Source organism: Myotis lucifugus, unplaced genomic scaffold (assembly GCF_000147115.1).
Source record: "Myotis lucifugus unplaced genomic scaffold, Myoluc2.0 scaffold_24, whole genome shotgun sequence".
NCBI classification, from domain to species: domain Eukaryota; kingdom Metazoa; phylum Chordata; class Mammalia; order Chiroptera; family Vespertilionidae; genus Myotis; species Myotis lucifugus.
Genome location: NW_005871072.1, coordinates 1414246 through 1436849, shown reverse-complemented (window position 1 = coordinate 1436849; position 22604 = coordinate 1414246). Strand labels below are relative to the sequence as shown.

General features: G+C 36.6%; 1 protein-coding gene across 1 annotated transcript; it reads right to left on the bottom strand.

The window, feature by feature from the left end:
- Window positions 1–20814: 20814 nt before the first annotated feature.
- Window positions 20815–22009, bottom strand: LOC102442946 (protein NDRG3-like). Its single transcript, XM_014453514.2, is given in 2 exon segments — window positions 20815–21946; window positions 21949–22009. Coding segments are annotated over 2 exon segments (1005 nt in total). The 5' UTR covers window positions 21980–22009; the 3' UTR covers window positions 20815–20972.
- Between the last annotated feature and the right edge of the window lie 595 nt (window positions 22010–22604).

Below are 22604 nucleotides of genomic sequence, written 5' to 3'. Positions count from 1 at the left end.
ACAAGAACATTGGATTTAATAGTCTACATCTACATGTTTGATTTCTTTTCCTTACTGCCAATATACAAACTTGAAGAATCTTTAAAATACAGTGAACCAAACTATAGGCTGAATCAACACCATGGTTTTACCTTTATTAGCCTCTGGATCTATTCTTAAAATATAGTTATGATTAGAAGCTTTTATCTTAATTCTTGGGTTTGCAAAATTGATTGTGTTCTTAGTAACTTAACTGGGCTTATACCATTCAATAAAGCCATTAGAAGAACTACCTTTACATTCCATCTGTTACCTACCCTCACACCTATCAGTAAGTAAATTCAGTGAATTTAATTCTTTCGCACTTTAATACTCCTCTCTAAAAAGTTTTCTGAGAATAAGAAATAGCATGCAAGTTAAGGAGTTTGGTCAGTTTTATAGTGTTATGAAGCTATGTGAGCATGCATTTAAAAATTCTCTCAACAGCAATTCCCTTTTCTTGACTTCCTAAGTTGTGACCTGTTTAATATTATCTCTGGAGACATAATTCAAATTAACTAAAACCTCACTTCCTAGTGATAAAGATATGCATCTAGTTTGACAATGAAATCAACACAATACCTCTTGCCTGTAATTTAACTCAAAACTGTAATATGATATGATTACTTAGAATTACATGTGAATAAATTTGGAATATAATGTATTTTTGTGGAATAGTGTGTTTCCTGCCAATATCAAATTTAATTACCAAGAATGGATGCAAAAATGATGTAAAATGTTAATCTTTTCTATAACTCCTTTTTCGCTATTGGAATATCAGCAATTATTTTAACTCATCTTTGTTTCATCAGAATGAAGCACAGAACCTGTTAGCTCTATAGAGCAACATAATCTTTAATGGCCATTTGTAAGCTTCCCATCACAGAAGAACAGAAGACCAGGAAGAAAAATCTTGTTGGACAGCAAGAGTCAGACCATACAAGGAATTGAAACTGTCCTGAAGGCAACTGACCGCACATCTGCATCCCATCCACATTCCAAGCCCAGTGTCCCAGCCCCAAACCCACTGAGTTTCCTCCCAGTGACTGCATATCAGGATGAAACTCAAGATCCTGAGTGTTGCCATCATCAACCCACTGTCCCCTTGGCTTGGTGCTGTGTAGCCCTTCCCTTTGAGTATCCCATCTCCTAACGTCTTCCCTTTAATAAATTCAATTAAACTACCATCTGAGATGGTTATTTAGCCTACCTGTGGCAACCACTATGCTAACCATCCACCATGTTCACCTTTCAGAACCTAAACCAAAGCAAAATATAAAATAGTGAATATCTATGAAGCATTGTACAGGGTAATGACTAAGGGACTCCGGAAGTGACTTTCCAGGTGTAGGGTTTAAGAAAATTACTTCATTTTTCTTTTTCTCAAATTTATCACCTATAAAATGACAATAATTACAGAACTTGTACCAAAGAGTTGAGAGAAAATTTAGAGGGATGACTGAAGTGAATTAATTATTGAGCAGAGGTGGCAATCCTCAAACTATACACCAATTACTCTGCACCTAATATAATACTTAAAAACATTACATGCATTATTTTATTTACTCCTTACAAAAATTTCTGCAAGGTAAATAAACAAAGTAAATTTATATATATTAAGAAATAGGGTCAGAAATAAACCAGAGAAGACTGACCCCCAAAACCTGTACAATAATAAAAATATCCCATCCCTGCATAATGGATTAAACATTTAAATGCATACAGAGTTCCAGGATTCCTATGATGAAAAAACAGAATCTATTTGTACCAACACCTCAGGCTTATCTAAACTACTACATGGTAAGTATGGAGCCGAAGGAGACAAATGTGATTAAAATGTACTATAGAAGGTGCAAATCCATAAAACATAAACCTGCTAAACACAGTTTTCACCCTCTAGGTTCTTACTGAGAGAGGACGTTTACTAGTAAAAGCCAAACTGGTATGAACATATCTGTTTAATCAGTAGCTTCTAGTACGAACAGATTTAGGGAATGAAGTTAGGGCTATTACTTTCTGCTTCAAAATCAGATACATGCCTAATTGTAGATGGATGAGTAAGATAATGGTGGATCCCCCAAAGTATCTCAAGAAGAATTTCCCAGGAGGGAGGGTTGGTAGGACCAAAGCACTTCCTGCATAAAACTTTAAAGGAAGCAGGAAAAACACACTGTGGGAAATATTACCTAAAGTGGTAAACTGCCATTAATTAAGTTGTATGTTCCTCTTACCTAGGGGAAGTGAAAGTGGAGGAAGCAAAGGGAAAACATGGTTACCCTGTTGATACTCTCGATGAGAAGAGTGTAGACATCTGAAGCCTCCCCTGTAGAAATGTGAAAAGGAAAAATTAACATCCATCCTCTAACACTTGGATAAGCTTAAAATTATACCTGTTCAGGAAGTGCTACTATATAGGGCAGAAACATTCAACCCCCTTTTAATCTCATGGCACACGTAAACTAATTACAAAAACTCTGTGGCACACCAAAAGTATCTACATTAATAAAAGGATAATATGTTAATTGGATCAGGTCAACCGGACATCTTCCGGACGTCTGACTTCCTTCTGGACAAAGCCATGGTGGTGGGGGCCAAGGCACAGGCAGTTAGGGGCGACATCAGGCTGGCAGGGGAGAGCAATTAGGGGCAAGATCAGGCTGGCAGAGGGTTAGGGGCAAGATCAGGCTGACAGGGGGTTAGGGGTGATCAGACTGGCAGGGGAGGGCAGTTGGGGGCGATCAGGCTGTCAGGGGATGGCAGTTGGGGGTGTGACCAGGCCAGCAGGGGAGGGCAGTTGGGAGCGACCAGGCCAGCAGGGGAGGGCAGTTGGGAGCATTAGGCAGGCAGGCAGGTGAGTGGTTAGGAGCCAGTGGTCCTGGATTGAGAGAGAGATGTCTGACTGCCTGTGGGATCTGGCCTAAATCGGCATTTGGACATCCCCCAAGGGGTCCCAAATTGGAGAGGGTGCAGGCCGGGCTGAGGGACACCCCCCACTTCTCATGCATGAATTTCATGTACCGGGCCTCTAGTAGTACATGTTTTGCCAATCTGACATAAAAAATTGGTAAAATTTTGATTCATTCACATGATGGCTATTGTTGTGTTGCTGTTGTCATTTTTTTATTTGACAATCTAAGAGAAAAGAGGTAAGTGCCCCTGACTATGTAATCAGGTATTGCATGTTGAAAAATTCTTGTGGCACACTAGTGTGAGGTGGCACACTGGTTGAAAAATCTTGAAAATCACTGATATAGTGTATCATGTGAATGAGCAATCTATATCTATATCTACATACATATCTATCTATATCACATATATATATATACATATAAATACTAGAGGCCTGGTGCACAAAATTTGTGCATGGGTGGGGGGTCCCTCAGCATGGCCTATGTCCTCTTGCAATCCAGGATCCCTTGGAGGATGTCGGGCCTAAACCAGCAGTCAGACATCCCTCTTGCAATCCAGGACGCTGCATGCACCAGTGACCATACTTTTTATACAGGTGAAAGGCATCTTTCTGTTGTATGGGCAGCTACATTTTTGCCCTGGTTATAAAAAGTAGTACATAACATGATTCTTCTGAGGCAGTAGCACCATTTTCCCCATCTTATGGGTGGAAAAACTGAAGCAGAGAGAAGTTAAGTAATTGACTTTGTCACATAGTTATAAGTGTTAGAGTCAGGGCTGACCACAAAATGTGCAAGCCAGAGTCCATGCATGTCATTGCTGCATCATCCTGTTTTTTCAGTGGTAGAGTAGCCTTGCCAGGTTTTAATTTTTAAATCTAAGAGATTGTTTCCAATATATATGGTAGGATCCCTAGGCCTGGCCAGTGATCAGGGGGCCCCCACTGGCACATGCCTTGGCTGGCAGCCTGGCACCGCCCGCTTGCCGACCTCGCCCCCCGCCGGTTGGGGGCAGCTCCTGTGTTGTGTCTGCCCCCTGGTGGTCAGTGCACTGTCATTCATCAGGTCTTTCCTCCATTCAGTCAATTTGAATATTAGGCTTTTATTATATTAATCTGCCAAGATTGTAAATACAGAATAGAGATATTGGGACTGCAAGATTATTTGGAAAACTATTGGAAAAATAAAAGTACCACAATACATATTTTATAGATATGAAATTTTATGTGGGTTTCAGATAATCTTGTATTTAGAAAATTGATAATAAAAATAGATACAAAAATGAAAACTAAAAGGAAATAATTTAACACAAATATTAATTAAAGCTAAAATTATTTTCTTTAAATATTTAGAAAAATTTGATATCATTTGAAAACCACATTTTAGTATTTTTCTAGTATGTTAATAACCAAACAAGATTTCCAGAAAGTCAAGAAAATTCTGGAAAATCAAAATATGTGATCATTGACTAGTAGCACAGTTATTTATATACCTACTAGTATTTATTCTCTGATCATTCTTATCTAGCAGTTGTTTGACTAGACAACCAAGAAGACTTCTGCTTAATTGCTTGGTTCATGGACTCCCTCTTTTTTTTTTTTTTCCAGTTTGCAAAAGAACATTTGAGCTAATTCCTATCTGGGACTGTGAATTATTTCTGCTTCTTCACTTCCTATATAGCACTGCCCATGTGGATAATGAATATGGATAATAATAAAGTAATGCCAGCTAATATCCTGTTTATAGTTCATTCTGTATCAAGCATTGTTATATGCACTTTACATTTATCAATTTTATTTATTCTTTACAAGCAACAAGTAAGGCATACATAGCAATATTCCAGTTTTTCAAATGTGAAAATTAAATCACAGATTTATTCTATTTTGCTTTCAATGTATCTATTAGCTAGTTCAATAGCTTAAACTATGCTCTTTGTACCAATGGAAGTCTAGTTTCTTTAGAGGGCATGCAGATAATTATATTCTTTGGTTCTGATTTTACTGAAAACATCTAATTAGAAAAAGATAAACTTTTTTCTTTGCCATTAAGTTTATATACTGTGTTATTGTTGTTTTTAAAATCAGCCTTCAGAGTAAAATTGATTAAAGTGTGAGTAAAATAAGCTTCATCAAATCCAGTTGCAGGAAAATAATGTTGATTTTTTTTTTTGGTTTTTTTTTTTACATTTTATTTTTAAATGAGCATATATAAATTACAGAGAATATGATAATTAATCCTAATATATCTATTCCCTCCATATAATAATTTAACATTTTGCCATATTTGCTTAATCTATTTTTTTTCTTTTCTTTGGTGAAGTTGTATAAAACATGTCTCTACTATCACAATACTTTACCCTTCAATACTCCATTATGTCTCTCTAAAATATAGAAGTTATTTTACATAATCAAAATATCATTATTAACTCTAACTAAACAGTAATAGTTTAATAATCTCATCTATTATCCAGCTCATATTCAATTTTTTTCTGATTTTCCTCCACACACAATATATTTATTTTTTTATATATTCTAACCAAGGTATACACACGACATTTAGAGGTTATATATCTTAAATTTATTTTAATTTGGAGCATTACCTCTACCCATTTTCCCCTATCATTGATTTGCTGAAAGTCTGCATCCAGTTGTCTTGTAGAATGTCCTGCTTTCTGAATTACCTTGTGTCCCATGTTGTTGTATAGCATGTTCCTCTCCCCTTACCTGTTTTATAAGCTGAAAATTAGCACTAAATACTTATTCTTTTCTTTGTTTAAAAAATCTTCATATAAGATGTACTTCATATTACATCAATCAGAAGGTATAACATGTCTGGTTGTACCATGATTCAGAAAGTTAATGTTGTTCATGGTTCAGTTGCTAAAAACTGAATTACTGCTTTGTAATCCAGTTTTTAGCAACTCGGAAGTTGCTTTGTCCCCATGACCAGCAAATAATCTTTGATCTTTGGATGAACTTTAACATAATATGAAGAGTGATTTTTATCACTAATATTTGTATTAAATTTTTAGCACACATGCATATTATTCTCCTTAACTATTTCATTAGTTTTTGCAATATGGTGATTTTGCTGACTTGATTTTTCCTTCTGCATTTATTAGCTCATAATATTCTGCTCTGATAAGAAGATATCCTTTAAATATCATAAGTAAAAAAAGTAAATTAAGTAAACAACTACATACATTTGATGGTAAAAAAAATTATTTAAACACTGTAGACTAAAAAAAAATGCCTATTTAGTATTGCTAACCATTTTCTCAAATTCATTTTTTAGACTATTTAAATTCAGTGCATGTTCTTTGTGTAGTAGATCTTAGAGGTTTATATGCAAAATCATAATAAAATCTAATCTAAGAATACCGTTTTAAATGATCTAAGTAACAATCTAAGTAAGAATTTAAATAACATGTTATATACCTTCAAATAATTATGTCTTAAAAGCTCACTATGATTAATTATCTCCAAAGAGTATATTTATTTCAGAAGCATCTGCTGAAATAAGTTAGGAAGGAAAAATAACTTTCTGAAATCTGCTTTTTATCAAAATTATTTAGAGAGATTCCAGCTACCTACAGACTCAAATTGCCTGAAAGGCAATGATATAACATTTACATCAACTGTAGTATAAGCAGATAATCAGCAGTGAATCTTGGAAGAGTCACAAGAAAATAATTTTTGGTATATTATTTTATTATATCAAATAATGCCAAACTTTCTCAATCCACAAAAAAATTCAGGTGATATTAAAGTATGGTACTATTTAAGATATATTTGCATAGTTAATAAGATATTACAATTGTATTTTACTTTAAGCTTTTAGGCTTCAGTAAATTATAGTTATCAAAAATCCCTACTTATCTTTTCAAGGCATATAATATGTTCATATTTGTATTATATAAATTTAGCTCATTTGTAGAGAATTTATGAATATCATTACCTGATAATTCAACTTTAAATTAAGCATATTTTTATAAATTGTTTTGGCCATACATTCTATTAAAATGGGTTACTATCTCACTTAATGAAAATCTAGTAAATATCAATTAGATAGCTACTATCTTTTTTAAAAAAGTATCACAGAGTCTACACAAGTAAATTAAGTCAGGGAACTAAAACTGTTCAATCAATCCATAAAGGGTGAATAACACATCTACACATCTATAATATAATGAAGTATATGAACAATGCATATTCTTATAACCAAAATATATGAAAGATAAATACGATTAACTAGAGCTAGGTTTCTCACTGTTGGAGTGAGAGATTACAGATAAGCTTGAATGATCAAGTGGTAATAGATTAGTGCTGGAGACATCAGTATAAACTTGTGTTACTATACATGCAGATGGACATTATAAAATGTTTATGGATATGTATCTATACACAGGTTAGTATACATGTACATATTTTCTAGTATAAGAATTAGAGAAGCAATAACAACCTAGCAGCAAAAGTACATCCAGTGCATATATTTCTATTTCAAATATAATTTCCTAGGGAAAGAAACCACTGTTTCTAGAAAAATTACTGATTCTAGGACTGAGGCATGGAATATATAGTATAAGTCTGGAGTACCTTTTAGTGACAGAAAGTGAGAAATTACCAAAAAAATATTAACGGGACAAAGAAACCAGTGAAAGAGCTGCAAATGGCTAAAGGTGGGAAATGTTAGCAACAAAATAGAGTGGAATTGGATTACAACCCAAGGTATAAAATAAATAGTATCCATAAATCTATACAGATATATGTAAATAATTGAATACATTAATAAACAAATATGGGAGAATATACAAATCTCCTGTGCAGAATAATTTTTAAAAATTATGGCATGTGGCTTTTAGCTTCCCACTCATTGAGGCTGGCCACACATAGTGATTTCTTTCCAAAATGTACTTTATGAAAAGAAAGAAAAAAGAGTAACTTCAGAGAGGAAAAGCCAAATGCATTCAGTCAGGTAATCAAGATTAACATTGACAGCAATAAGCCGTGTTGATTGTGTGTACCCTGGGTATAATGCAATGAGAAAGGCACTTTACCTCTTTGGTCTTCCTCCCAATAACCCATAACCCTTGTTTAATCATGAGGAAAGCATTAAACTAATCCCATTTCAGTTGCAATCTACAAAATACCTGTCCAGTACTCATCAAGTTGTCAAAGTCATCAAAAACAAAGGAAGCTTCAGAAACTGTCTCAGCTAAGAGCAGTCTAAGACGACATGTTGCCTACTAGTAAATGTAATTTGGTACATTCAGGAATCAGGCACAGCAAAAACACATTATAAAATATTTGAAAAACATTTTTAAAATAGAGCTTAGTTAATAATTGTCAAGTACTGTGCATCAGTTTTTTATTCTAAGAGAGATCTCCACATGGAGAATAGCCAAGATTATCACACTGCCAACCACCAGGAAATGAAGTCCAAACACGTCTGCTCATTATACCTGGGTCTCAGAGTCACCAAGAAAAACACAGCCTAATAAAGCACTGGGTGGAACAACAGTTTACTGACATATAGAAGAGACAGAGCAAGATCAGTTTTCACAGGGCATAGCTTCCCATCCATGCCTAGCAGATCTCTCTCAGTGGCCCAGGACAATTGGCCTGTTTGCAACCTTCTCTTGCTGCCATTGAAGGACTCCATCGCATCCCTGTGGAGTCTGAAATAGAGAAAGCTGGGGGCATGTCTGAGGCCCATTGACATTCCTGCTTGAGCAGAACAAAGGAGTATTCATTGTGCCTGAAGCAGAACAATATTCTCATACAAGGTTGTAAGTCCAGCGAAGACCATGTGGCCTCCTCTTTATCTCTCAGTAAGGAAGTTCCCGGGGTTCAGTCCCATCCTTTTGTGTTAAAGTAGAAGTTGAAAAACTGCATGGAGGAGACTGCCTTCCCCAATAATAATAATACAGGGAGGGGCAAAGGTAGGTTTACAGTTGTTTGTATGGAAAGTACTATGATAATTAAGAAATATTACGAGAATAAACTTTTGTGTTTCACATACTCAAACTGTAAACCTACTTTTGCCCCATGCTGTGTATCAAATTGTGTTCATTAATTATGACAAAGATACCATATTACTGTAAGCTGTTAATATATGAAAAATTGGAAATGAGATATATAGGAACTCTCTGTGCTCTCTTACAACTTTTCTGTAAATCTAAAACTGTTCTAAAATTAAAAGTTTACTTAAAAAACCTCTATGGGGTTAAATAAAATGTAGAATCCTAGATTGAATCATAGAAAAAAAATAACATTAGTGCTTTGAATAAGGATATCTTATAGTTACTATATTTATTTATTATATAGTTATTATACTTATGTTAATTTAAAATTTTTGACAAATGTAATATAATTATGAAAGTTGTTAATATTAGGGAACACTGGAGGAATGGATATATAGAAGCTTTTTTGTACCACCTTTGCAACTTTTGTGTTACTCTGTAACTATTTTTGAAGATATCTATTTAAAAAAGAAAAATAAATTAAAAAAAACAAGTAAAAGAAAAGCAACAAACATTTAGTAAATCCAAAGATGGTCTTATACATAAGTAATAGGAGTTCTTAAAGATGAAAACCAAAGCAAGGGAAACAAAAATACATACTAAAAATTACAATTCAAGAAAAAAACTTATATATGTAACATGAAATGGAAATAAACTAGATGATCAAAAACTTTTCAATGTAACGCTTTTGAATATATAAAGCAGGAGAAGACTAAGTAAGATATTTGTGAAAATCAAAGAAAATAATATAGGCCAAGGGGTTTATATTTAACTAAATTGACTGTCAAAGATAATGTACACAGATAAATGGTTATCAATAAATAGGTTGTAAGAAAAATATTTAAAAATCAAAGGATGACTAAAAAGGAGAGGGTGCTGGTAAGTTATATAGAAAGGGAAGGATATGATATTGGGACAAGATAAGATATAGAGATGCTCTTCAAGGGTGATTGTCAAAGTGTTATTCCTTGAGCTGGTATTGGTTAGGATAGTATTGGTTAGAAATCCATTAAACAGTATTTTATTTTGCAGGTTTTTTCCTGCAACTTTTATTAATTATAAAAAGTTAATACCAAAGCATAAATTACTGTCATGATTATATACAATCCATAAATTAATTCAAAACTGACTTACCATAGAAGATATTTTATACCTTTACATAATTTCAATGTTAGAGCTATTTTATCATTCTCATTATTTAAGTTTTGTTAGGGAGTTCAAAAATCTTCATTTGCTTATATAAATTTTTAAAGTATGCTTTTATTGTTAACTATTAATTTAAGTCTTTTCTGTAATTTAGCATTATTTCTAGGTGTACTTTTTATGCATTGACTGGATATTAAATTATTCACTATAAATAGCATTTCCATGACAGCATATTTTGATTTGGTCTTACCTATCATCCTTAATTCCTTTTTGGAAGTGTCTCCTGTCTTCCCACTCTCATAGTCTATATGAACAAGAAGGGTTTCTGTCCCTGGTACCAGCTAATTGTGACCCACATTTAGCCAAGCCAAGAACTAATCCTCTTTCCACAGTGTTGTTGTTTTATTAGTGGAACACCAGATGACACAATCTTAGTAAATTTGTGTAGAACTACGTCCTGGTCACCATGGTTATTTCAGGACTAGCCATTCACGTTTTAAGCAAAGTAAATCATGAAAATATTCTAAAATAGAAACTTTCTTGCTTTGTTAGCTTGATGCTTAGGAGGATTTAAAATTAAGACATGGCAACACTTTATTTGATGCTGGAGAAAGCTAACATGAATAGAAGCACCAGATAAAGAGAAAGGACTGTTTCTGATGACAGTGTTTGACACCTGAATTAAGACAGAACTGATAAAATTACAATTCTTAGGTTCCCATTATATATGATAATTCCCTTTTTTGTGACAAATGCACTATTATACTTGCCACGTTCTATTCAAATAATAGCACGTCCAAATAGCATAATTGTTTGTTATGACACTTATCCTTGAATGTGTTCGAACTATCAGGGGAAATTGATAAAGAATGTTTACATAAAATATTTTGTCAAACACAGGGTTGATAAGTAAAATTTGACAAGATCATTGTCACATTTAGAATCCCACATTTTTGTTCATTTATTCAAAAATTCTTATAATCTCCACTATGTAAAGTACATGGATCCAGGTGTGATACACATGATCCATGTGGGACCAATTTAACCTGAAGGGATATAACAGGAAGAGTTATAAGGTTGAAGAAGATAAGATTCTTACTTTCAAGAATCTTATGGATCACACACAACACACACACACACACACACACACACACACACACACACGTCCTATAAGTAAGTTTGTACTTGTTACTTGCCTCCCTCTTTTATTCAACTATCTCACCTTTTCATCTTCTGCTACTATCCTGAACATACCCTGAAATCCAAACTCTTTGTACTGTTTGGGTATGGCTTTGGTTGGGTTATATAGAAGCAGAGACTGAAATGAAAGTCCAAATGATTTGCAGTGATAGCGAATCTATGACACCCGTGTCAGCGGTGACACGCGAACTCATTTTTTTGGTTGATTTTTCTTTGTTAAATGACATTTAAATATATAAAATAAATATCAAAAATATACATCTTTGTTTTACTATGGTTGCAAATATCAAAAAATTTCTATATGTGACACGGCACCAGAGTTAAGTTAGGGTTTTTCAAAATGCTGACATGCTGAGCTCAAAAGGTTCGCCATCACTGATTTAGAGGGACACTTTCAGAAGAAGGGGAGAGAATGAAATAGGATAGAGCAGGGGAAAAACACTAAGCAAGAACGAGTTCTTAACTAGGACCTAATTAGCTTAAGCCATCTGAAAACTATGGAGCACAATTTGTACCACAGATTTACTCCCCCTTGAAACAAGGCCAGGCAATGTATATCCTATGTGTCACTAAGCCATGTGATGTCAGGGTGGGTATAGTTTCCAGGGGAAAACATTTGGCAAGGCACAGGGGCAATTCACTGGAGAAAAGGGCAGCATTGTGTTGCTATTAGCCAGTATGTGCAGGAACTAGGGGTGGATACCTAAGCCAAAGTGGATCTGGCAAGCAACCATCAGTGTCCCCTTTTACATGTCCATGCAGGTTAATGTGTTTGTGGGCATTGACTGGATATTAAATTATTCACCATAAACAATTTGTCTATCAAAGTCTGCTGTGCCTGAGAAAGTTGCATACTGTTCATTTGTTGCTTATATAACACTTTAACTATGCCTCTATGATCACTACAGTCTAATATAATAACTTGCTTACAAGTGTGTTTACGCCAGTCTGAGAATTAATTAAAGATAGTAATTAAGTCTCATTAATCTTTATTTCCCCAGTGCCAAACACAGTGATGTAATCACATGTTATTATCAATTGCACATGTTAATTTTTAATTGTTTGAATAAGCTGACACAATGACAAGCACAAAGCTGAAATTGTGGATACATAGACCAGTGGACATAGACTGTTTTAATGCTGAGTTTATCAGAGTAAGTAGACCAGACAGATGATTTGCAAGTACTTTTAGCTCTCTACGCCTTCATTTCTTAATGTAAAAAAAAAGGGGGGGGGATAATAAATATTGTTACAGGCCTGCCTTGATAATTGAGATAATGTATGTAAAGGGCTTAGCACCGTGATTAATAAATAGTAGGTGTTGAACATGTACTAAGTATTATTTAGTTGTATTACTAATGATTTTATAGAAAACTATAATGATTGCAAAAAATACAATGTCAAAACCTCATGCATAAATTGTTAGGTCTGATCAAATAATTGAATTGGTACCCTCTCCCCTGGGAACAGACCTTTAGAACACTTCACAATTGACATTCCCTTTTGCTTAGACCACATTCTACTAGCTAAGATCAGATTCCACTTGTTACGACCATTATCTTTCCCCTCCGGACTTTCCCAGGATCTGCTGTTAGGGTCAATTTGCATATTACCCTTTATATAGGATAGAGGCCCGGTGCATGGTGGGGGTGGGCCGGCCTGCCCAGCCCCACTCAGAGAATTCCCAGCCAAAAAAGCCTGCCTAGAGTCTTTTAAAAGCTCTGACTCCCCACCCCTGGGTGTTGGTGCCAATTTGGGGCTCAACCCATCTGGTCTCCAGATGACTTAATAAATTTATAATTCCTTATCACTTTTGTAGAGTGTTAAACCTAAATGTGATGTTTTCTGTATCTATGCCTTGTCTTATTAAATATTCAAATTCACAGCACATGATAGAATATTTTATAGATGTTTCTCCTTCTCCTGCAGCTACTGATATCATTTAGATATAAATATCCTCATTTTGCTGAGGCTAGAATTTATCCTGGCTGAAGTCAGTTTAACACATTAATGTCATCACGATATTGGTCCCCAAAGGATAATTTCATGTTTTAATCTCAAATAGCTCTATCAGTTTATAAAGGATGTCTAAGAAGTGACAGAAAACATGAAAAAGAAAAGTATGTTGCATAATAAAGACCTAACTCCTGCAGCTTTCTTAATTAATTCAATTTCTCTAATCAATTATACCACAAGATTGTGTTTACTATAGCAGTGATTCACTCTGCCAGAGGATTTGCAATGACCATCAGATTGTTCCTGAGATGGTTTTTTGATTGCTGCTATAACCTTAAAATGTGGCTTTAAGAAATAACATTCTCTATTCTAAATTATTCCAAGAAGGTTTTAAGATATTGAGTAGTACAATGCATTCTTTTTCTTCTGAAATCTTTACTAAGAAGCACCATTAGGAATTTAAACATCTAATTACAGATAAAAGGATTTTATTACACTTTGTCTTTTATACCTACTTTCATATACTCCAGTCTTTCTCTACAGCTGCTTACTAGTATTAATCAACATTTGGGAACAGATTAAAGGATTGATAGATGTGTGTAATTCAGAGAATGTAAAGGACTGCCTAGTTTTCTATTTTCATTAAAAGCTATAAGTGAATTAAAAAGAGATTTAAAATGTGTTGGATTAAAACAACAGTTGTTTGGTCTAAAACAGTGGTTCTCAACCTGTGGGTCGCGACCCCTTTGGGGGTAGAACGACCCTTTCACAGGGCTCTCCTAAGACCATTGGAAAACACATATATAATGACATATTGTTTTTGTGAATAATCACTATGCTTTAATTATGCTCAATTTGTAATAATGAAATTGGGGGTCACCACAACATGAGGAACAGTATTAAAGGGTCATGGCATTAGGAAGGTTGAGAACCACTGGTCTAAAGTATTGTAACATGTGTGTCTCCTTAATCAGAAGTAGGAATCTAGAATTACCACTGTCAGTGGAGCTTGGAAAACATGAATGTCTTTCTGTTGGGTTATGTCTTACTCTCTCCTGATTACTACTGTATAGCCAGTACATAGAGGATAATTTGATTATTAGTAGTTGCTCATTGAACCCCTGTTGACTGATTGACTCACAGATTGATCTAATACATGTTTTCATGTAAATAAAAACTGAAAAGGTCAACCAACTGCCGGAGGCTAAACTCTACAGCAGTTAGCATATTAATGCAAAAAGAATCATTGGAAGCCCAATGAAAAATCAGCATAATATTTCCTTGCTGTGGGCTCAATGGCTCAAGGCATTTCCTTTACCTGATTATCCTTTTACTGTATACCAAACTTTACCTTTGATATGCCTGTATGCATTGTTAAAGGGCAAATGTGTATTCAAGTAAATAAATAGCGGACCAGGTCAGAAGTTGGTGTGCCTCTTCAAGAAAGAGTTCTCCACCTGCCCCATGCTTTCTAAATTCATATTTCTTGTATAGCATTTTCATTTGTGCGTCAGCCCCTACCCCTACCGTGAAGGTTGCAGCAACCAACCATTCACATTTTTATTATTTTGTCTACCTGTTAGTCTATTTAGATATTTAAAACCTATTACTAATACCAATTTGCATCATGTCAGTATTTGTTTTGGCCTTGTGCAAACTTGAATTTATTTTAGCAAAAAAAAAATTGTTCATTCATTCACTTATTCACTCTGGTGATAAGTACTTACTAAATACTTATTACTTGGCTGTCACTGTTCTAAATTCTTAGGGAATGGTTACATAATTCTAAATATTAAAAATAAAAAGAGAAGACTATCAAAACATTAAATAGTAACATATGCAATTTAAAAACTAATACAGATGATTTTGGTCAACTAACTGACAATTCTTATTATATGATCACATATGCCACAGTATTAATATCATAATCCTACCTTCAAAATTCAACAAAGAGTAGAGTGGATATGGTAGAACAGCTTCTGAGAGCTTATTTTTATTCCCTTATCTCACCTACATGATTCAATTATATTAAGCACTCTAGAACAATAGGTATTGAAAGATGTTTTTAAAGGCCCAGTTTTTATATGTGGGCATAATTAAAATACTGAAATCAACAATTTTGGTCCCTTCTATAATCCCCCTGCCCCCCCCCCCCCAAATTCTCAGGATTCATATTTTATACCTATCCTTTCAAATTGTTTTTGAGTGATTTTTATTTCCTTAGATCTATTCTGGGAAATATTTCCCAGGTACATTGTGAACAAGAAATACAAAGTTTATGTTATTACACACCTCATAATTTAATTGAAAAGACAAAATAAATTTTAAAATGGGGGTTCTGGCCAGAATCAGTGCAGTGGAGGAAAACACAGGGCAAGCAATGTGTTGTGGGATGGTGGAAAAGCTACTAAGTCAGCAAGGTTGGCCTTGGTGAGGAGCTAATATTTGAGCAAAGGGCTAAATGATGTGAGTGGGAGCATTACTTGCTGGGAACATAATGTGCATAGGCCCTAAGGTGGAAATGAACTTAGAATAAAATAGGTACAGGAAAAATGCCCAATGTGCAAAAGAAGAGAGCTTTAGGGAGAGCAGGAGATAAATACCATGAAGTCATTTTGGCTGTTGCAGGACCTCCATTATTCACTACTTGTAAACTAAGCAAGCACCAAACATATTATATTTTCCTCCTGTTTTAAAATCATCCCTAGCATTTGTTTCCTTAAACATCATGCCTTTTATTAAATAACTCCATAACTCTTTCATATAAACTAGGGGCTTCCTTTTCACTCGTCCAATTAGCCCTATGGCAAGTCAAAGGAATGAGAAATCTGAAGTTATTCTGGATCAAGAAATCTCTCTTTCTTAGAGATTTAAAATTTAGTAATACATAAATCAATATTTCTCTGGACAGATCATCCCAACCAATATAAAGTTATGTGCACCCAACTCACTTGAAAATAAAGTGTCTTGCCCAACTGATTCTTACAGTAAGATAATGTGGTTTTCACTTTTATAAGAGAGGAAAATTATTAAATGTTATTTAGGGAAATTCTCTAAGTTTATACTGTCCTTTTTCACCCTCCAAGTTAGATGTTTACAATGGAACTTTACACAATATTCTGTAGAATACAGAAGATCATTTCTATACCTTTGACCACTTTACCATTAGATAATTATTAGTTAACTAGTGGCCCAGTGCATGAAATTCATACGGGGCAGGGAGGAGGGTGTCCCTCAGCCTGGCCTGCACCCTCTCCAATCTGGGACCCCTCGGGGGATGTCCAACTGCTGGTTTAGGCTTGACCCCTGTGGGATTGGGCCTAAACCGGCAGTCGGACTTCCCTCTCGCAATCCAGGACCACTGGCTTCTAACGACTAACCTGATTGCCTGCCTGATTGCCCCTAACCACCCTGCCTGCCAGCCTGATCGCACCCAACTACCCCTACCTTCTGGTCTGATCCCCCCAATGGCCTGACCACCCCCAACTACCTCTCCTGCCGGCCTGATTGCCCCCAACTGCCCCCCTGCTAGTCTGCTCACCCCAACTGCCCCCTTGTCGGCCTGCTTGCCCCAACTGCCCCCTTGCTGGCCTAATCACCCCCAACTGCCCTCCCCTCCTGGCCTGATCACCCCTAATCGCCTCTGCCTCAACCCTGCCATCTTGGCTTTGTCCGGAAGGTCTCCCAGTCTAATTAGCATATTACCCTTTTATTAGTATAGATTATTGAAAACACAGTCTTTTCCCTGAATACTCACAAATCAGAAAATCTTTGATGATCTGATCATTCAGCCTTTGCTTTTGGATAAGCAACTCATGGCCTTGATGCTGATACTATAAGAGAAAAATACAAAAAGAAAAACAATTCTCCCATTTGGAAATAAGAGACTCCCCCTCAACCCATTCTATCACCACCTTCCTTTTCTTATTTACTTTTAAACACTTGCAATTACACGTTTTTTTCTCTCTGTGAAATGTATGTAATTTTTTTTAAAGCTAAATGAGCTTCACCTCAGTTTTAAGACACAGGAATGTCTTTGTGAAAGACCTGTGTTTGTGTGTGTGTGTTTCTTTTCTCAGCCGGTAAGAAGTTAACCTATACTTCTCTTTATTCATAATAGTGCTGGGTGACTGAGTTCTCTTGAGATTTATAATCAAATGTGTGACAGGAGATATTATTGAAGAGGAAAGTGAATTTTATTTCTGTGTTTGTGTGTGCGCATGCATATGTATGTAGTGTTTATTTTTGTTGTGAGTAAAAAATTCAAAGTTGCAATTCACCCAAGCTCATTATAATTACTTACAAATCTTCCTTGCATGCTAAAGAAACAATTTAAATTTCCATTCTTATTTCTAACATCTCATGAAATAAAGAGAAATTTAGATTGCTCTAAATGACTGACTTCTTTTACAATATGAAGATATTTGTATGTATATTCAATTGTCTTATTTTGCATAAATATGATATAATTAAAATTTATTACTTGTAATTTACAACATGGTTAATAATAGCTTAAAGGCCATGCTTGCATTCTACACAGTGCTTTAAAATAAAATGTCATTCCAAATGGATAAATGTTCAGTATTAATAATTGCCCTTGGAAGTGCTTTTATTCAAAACTACTTGTATGATTACTTTAGAAATAGACAATGTCAGTAAGTGGCATTTTAACAGATAAATTACTTTCTGTAATAGCATACAATTTACTTAGTGGAATATAAAAGATTTGAAAAAGAAAGTCTCTAACAATAAATGCAACTTTTGTATGTAAATTTGCAGAGTACAGAAAAAAAAACCACTTCACTCTGTTTTTCTTTTAAAATATTTGACCTCATTTATTTTGTATCTGAATATATTTAAAATGTGAAATTATTAGTAGCAAACAGGTGCACATCTAAAACTTTTAAATTTGTAAATAACCTAGATGATGACCCCATTTTAATGAAGTATAAATTTGTCATTTGCCAATTCATCTATCCATAATGAAAATGATACTATAATACAGTACCAAAAGCTGTTATTTATGAAATATATTGTTTTTGTGTTATTTTGGGATATGTCAAAAATCTGCAGTGCAATTGATTTTGTAGGTATCATGATACTCATTAAAGCACAAATGTATACTCTGCCATAAAAATAGAAGAAAAATATACCCTTTGTGATAGCATGGATGGACCTGGAGAACATTATTCTAAGTGAAATAGGCCAGTCAGAGAAAGACAAACCATATAATTTCACTTATATGTAGAATTTAATAAACAAAATGAACTACCAAGCAAAATTGAGACAGACTCATAGATAGAGAACAGGTTGATCCCACAGCTCAGGGGGAGGGTGGGAGGGTAGGGCGGGAGTAGAGAGATTGAGCAAAAAAAAGAGAGAGGACTCATGGACATAGACAGCAGTCTATGATTGGGCGTGGAGGTGGAAGAAGGCATAGAGTGGATAAATGGTGATGGAAAAAGCAAAATAAAAACACAAATGTATTTGCTTTAGGCAAGCAGTAGTCACAGTTGTGATGAAGAATGACAAACCTTAGGTGGATGGCCAGGCAAAATCTTTTCACCACGTCCTGCACTTACCCTGCTTGTGAAAGGCAGCAGGAGTTCCAGCCAAGGCAGTAGCATCTTACCTCTCTATTGCAAGTTAAGGGGGATTAAATCAGAAAAACAGGAACCATATTAATTATTAAACAATTCTTTATTGTACTGGTAATTGGTTAGACATGTCAGAGGATTGAAAGGAAGGAAAGGAGCACTGGAGTAGTTCCAGGTAACCCTAGGGCTGGGGGAAGCCAAGGAGGCAGGTTGGCATCTCCAGATCCAGAAGTGTGGGAGGAGAGGCCTGTGAGCCTATGTCTGGCACCCAGACTGTTGATGAGAGGACACCAGCTGGTACCTCTGAAGGGTAGTGATGAGGATGGTTCTGGAAGGGCAGCAGGAAGCTGGAGCTTGGAGTCAAATGCTACTTCTAAGGTGGAAGGTAATTGCTATGGCAACACTGACAGACACACAAAACAAAAAAAAGGGGGTGACCTCCCTTTAACCTCCTCCTCTCTTCCAGTCACTGTCTATTGCTGCTACTTCAAATCCTGACAGAGAGCCCTCAATCAATCAATCATTCAATCAATCAATAGAATCTTTTGGAGAGTTCCTGCTCAGCATCACAAAGGAGCATTTAAGAGTGGATTTGGAGGTAAAAGGAAATAGCTTTATTTTCTGCACATGTGCTCGCATGAGAACGTATCACCAGAGGGAGTTCCATGTTACAGTCTCAGTATTACAGCTTTGTAGAGTGGAAATGTTTTGTTTTGTTTTTTAACAAGAGACATATACAGCTTTAATAATCTGTAAAAAGGCGTCCTCCGGCAGAGTGGCGCATTCCCTATCTTGGCAGAAAGCAAATACTACGACGAGAAAGCCCCTTCCTAAGATTTGGAATTGTGTCACCCTGTGTTTTCATCTCGATGCTCTCAATAGCTGGGCCCTGGCTGTGTGGCAGCTGGTTTCACCTTCCACCCAGCGATACTCACACAGTAGTAGACTGAACACAGTGTTACCTGGACAGGCTGCCCTTACAGACTGACCCCTTCCCTCCTACAAAAGAGTTCACAGAATTAAGAATCTTCCTGAGAAATGAGTCCTATCTCAACTTCACTTAGCTTCCATTAAATTTGCTGCAAAAAAGGCTATACTTATTAAATAGGATATTATGTTAATGCCAGTTCCTCTTCCCACTGCCATTTCCTTACCACCTACATAATTTTCAGGCCATACCTTTCCCTTTTTGGAGGATGGAGAGTGTTTCTCCATCTCTCCATCACAGACCTGGAGGCATTTCTTGCAGATGTCTGGTAGTAGTATCAGACAGTTTTGCTCCAGCAGAGTGAATGCCTGGCATTTTGTTTTCAACCTTCCTGTTCTAATAGAGTCCAATAATTAAGCCACGCCCTCTCCCTGGGAACTACTCCATGTTGTACCAGAACCTCATTATTCATGGGCTTCCAACAGTACATATCCCTCCCTTTACTTATAGAATAGTGTATGAAAATTCACTTGGACAGGAGAAGGTCGCTGGGCACCCTGCCTGCTTCTCTATGTAATAGGCTCCCTTCTATTGGTCACAATCAGTCGAGTCCAAACAGTGATTATGATCTTCCACATTCCTCAGAGCTGCTCTCTTCAGAAGTCACCTTGCAAATCTTGTTGACCAATTTGGAACCAAAAGAGAATGTAGTAACCTACCCCATCTAGAAAGCTGTTCTGTATATTTCCCCTAAAAACACCATTGAACATGCAAAAAAAAAAAGTCCCTTTTTTGTTTTTTTGTTTTGCAGAAGTTCTACAAGAAAGCATGTCTAAAACCACAGATCTACGCACACACATACACAGACACGTGTGCTCACACACATATGTCAGGATTAAAGAATCTTATCAGATATGTAGTTGGGAAAGCATGGAGAAAAGCTGGCAAGAGAAGATACGGAGATTTGATCAGTTAAAGATGTTGGAATGTTACAGTAATGGCATGGAAGTGGTTCCTGGTAAATATAAAAAGGGGCGTGGGCAGGCAGAGAATGATAAATCCAGGGTACCAGAGAGAAAGAGTCAGTGGTCATGCAGGAGTAAAGATAGATGCCAGTTTGCTGGATGAAATGTTATTATTGTGGAGTGATCGTTTGAGGAGGATGGACTTGCATGGTCCAGGGGAGGAGCATCTGCTTAGCAGGACACCTCCATGGTCTGGTGTCTGTCCAGAACATCAGGGGACTCAGAGGATTCTTGAGTTCCATCTGACTGATTGCTGGTGACAGATCGGCTGAAGGCACTTTCTCCAGAGCCGATAATACTTGAGGTTGAGTGGGTTCGTGATCGGATGGGCCGGGTCATGCTGGCAGATGGTATGTATCCCATTCCCTGCAAAAAGTACTTGAAGGCCTCAGTGAGCTTCCCGGGCTGAACTACTTGGGGCAGTCCACCACAGTCTGCCATCTTTAGCAAAGTTGTATTTATAGGATTCAGGCGAGAATTGCATTCAACCACAGCCTCAACTTCGGGTGAACTGTCCCCTACCACCAATAAAGTGGAACACTTTAAAGTCTTTGATTTGTTATCATTTTGGCCCAGCATGGGTCTTTCAATCTCCAGATCTCTGCGTCCGTTATAAGAACACAGGAAGAGCTGTAGGTTTTCTTGGTTGATATCTTGGGCAATATGGAGTCTATAGGTTTGAATCAGGTCCAGGTTGGCTTGCAACTCTTCCTGCCCAAAGTGATGAGCCAAAATAATGTCCACAACATTGGTTGTCAAGCCTGAGATTTTGGAAGCTGCCCAGTCAATCCAGCCTTTAGCACAAGGGTCAAGGTTAATGAGCACAAGGCCTTCCACAAGCTCTGGATAACTGAGTGCAAATTTGCTGAGGATGTAAGCTCCAGCTCCAACTCCAATCCCAATGATGCTTTTCACACTTAAGTGAGTAAGAACAGGAGGAAGCATTTCAGCTAGCTCATCCATTGTGGGGTACTGGTACCCTGTTGGGAAAGAGGGTGTACCTTCCTGTTGGCCTGGGGCATCCACATGACAGACAGTAAACTGCTGAGTGATCTCTTGCATATCTTCAAAGTTAAAGAACGCATTGAAGTAGGATTTATGATTGAGGCCAATGTCATGATATGTCAGAATAACTGGTCTGTTTCCTTCGGTAGGCCTCTTATAGTGACGTGGACCATACCATGAGGAGTTTCTATATCATGTTCCTGACAGTCAACAGTCAAGTCCTGGAAGTTTCGTGTACCATTCTTATATTTAGAAGTGGTTTGATCTCTGTGAGTTGAACATCCTGAAGTTCTCAAAAATAAATCAGTAACTCTGAGGCGCGGGTCCCCGCCGTCAGTACAGCAGCGGCAGTAGCGGCAGCCGGCGGCGAGGGGCTGGGGCTGGAAATGTTTTTATATTGGGCTTCTCTAGGCCTACCCACTGCCTTGGGCTATGGCAGGTCATTTGGCTAAATTGAAATACCCAGGCCTAGATGATGGAGAAGCTGTGTGGGACCAAAGTAACTCTAAAGTGATGGGTGGATCTGCCGACACAGTGTTAACACCACTAGGAGCAGGCATGCACAGGCCGATTGCCAGCAAACACACAGGGACTGAATCCACACGTCAACCTGAAATCCTGGAAGCTGCCACCCTCTGGACACTTTAGGATCTTGTAAGACCCAAAGCAGTGGAACTAGGTGAGCAACTCTGTGTCTGGCCTTCTTACAAAAACTGAGATGATGAATGAATTCTGTATAAAGCCACTAAGCTGGTAGTGATTTCTTAGGGCAGGAATATAACCTAGCTCAGCGGACCA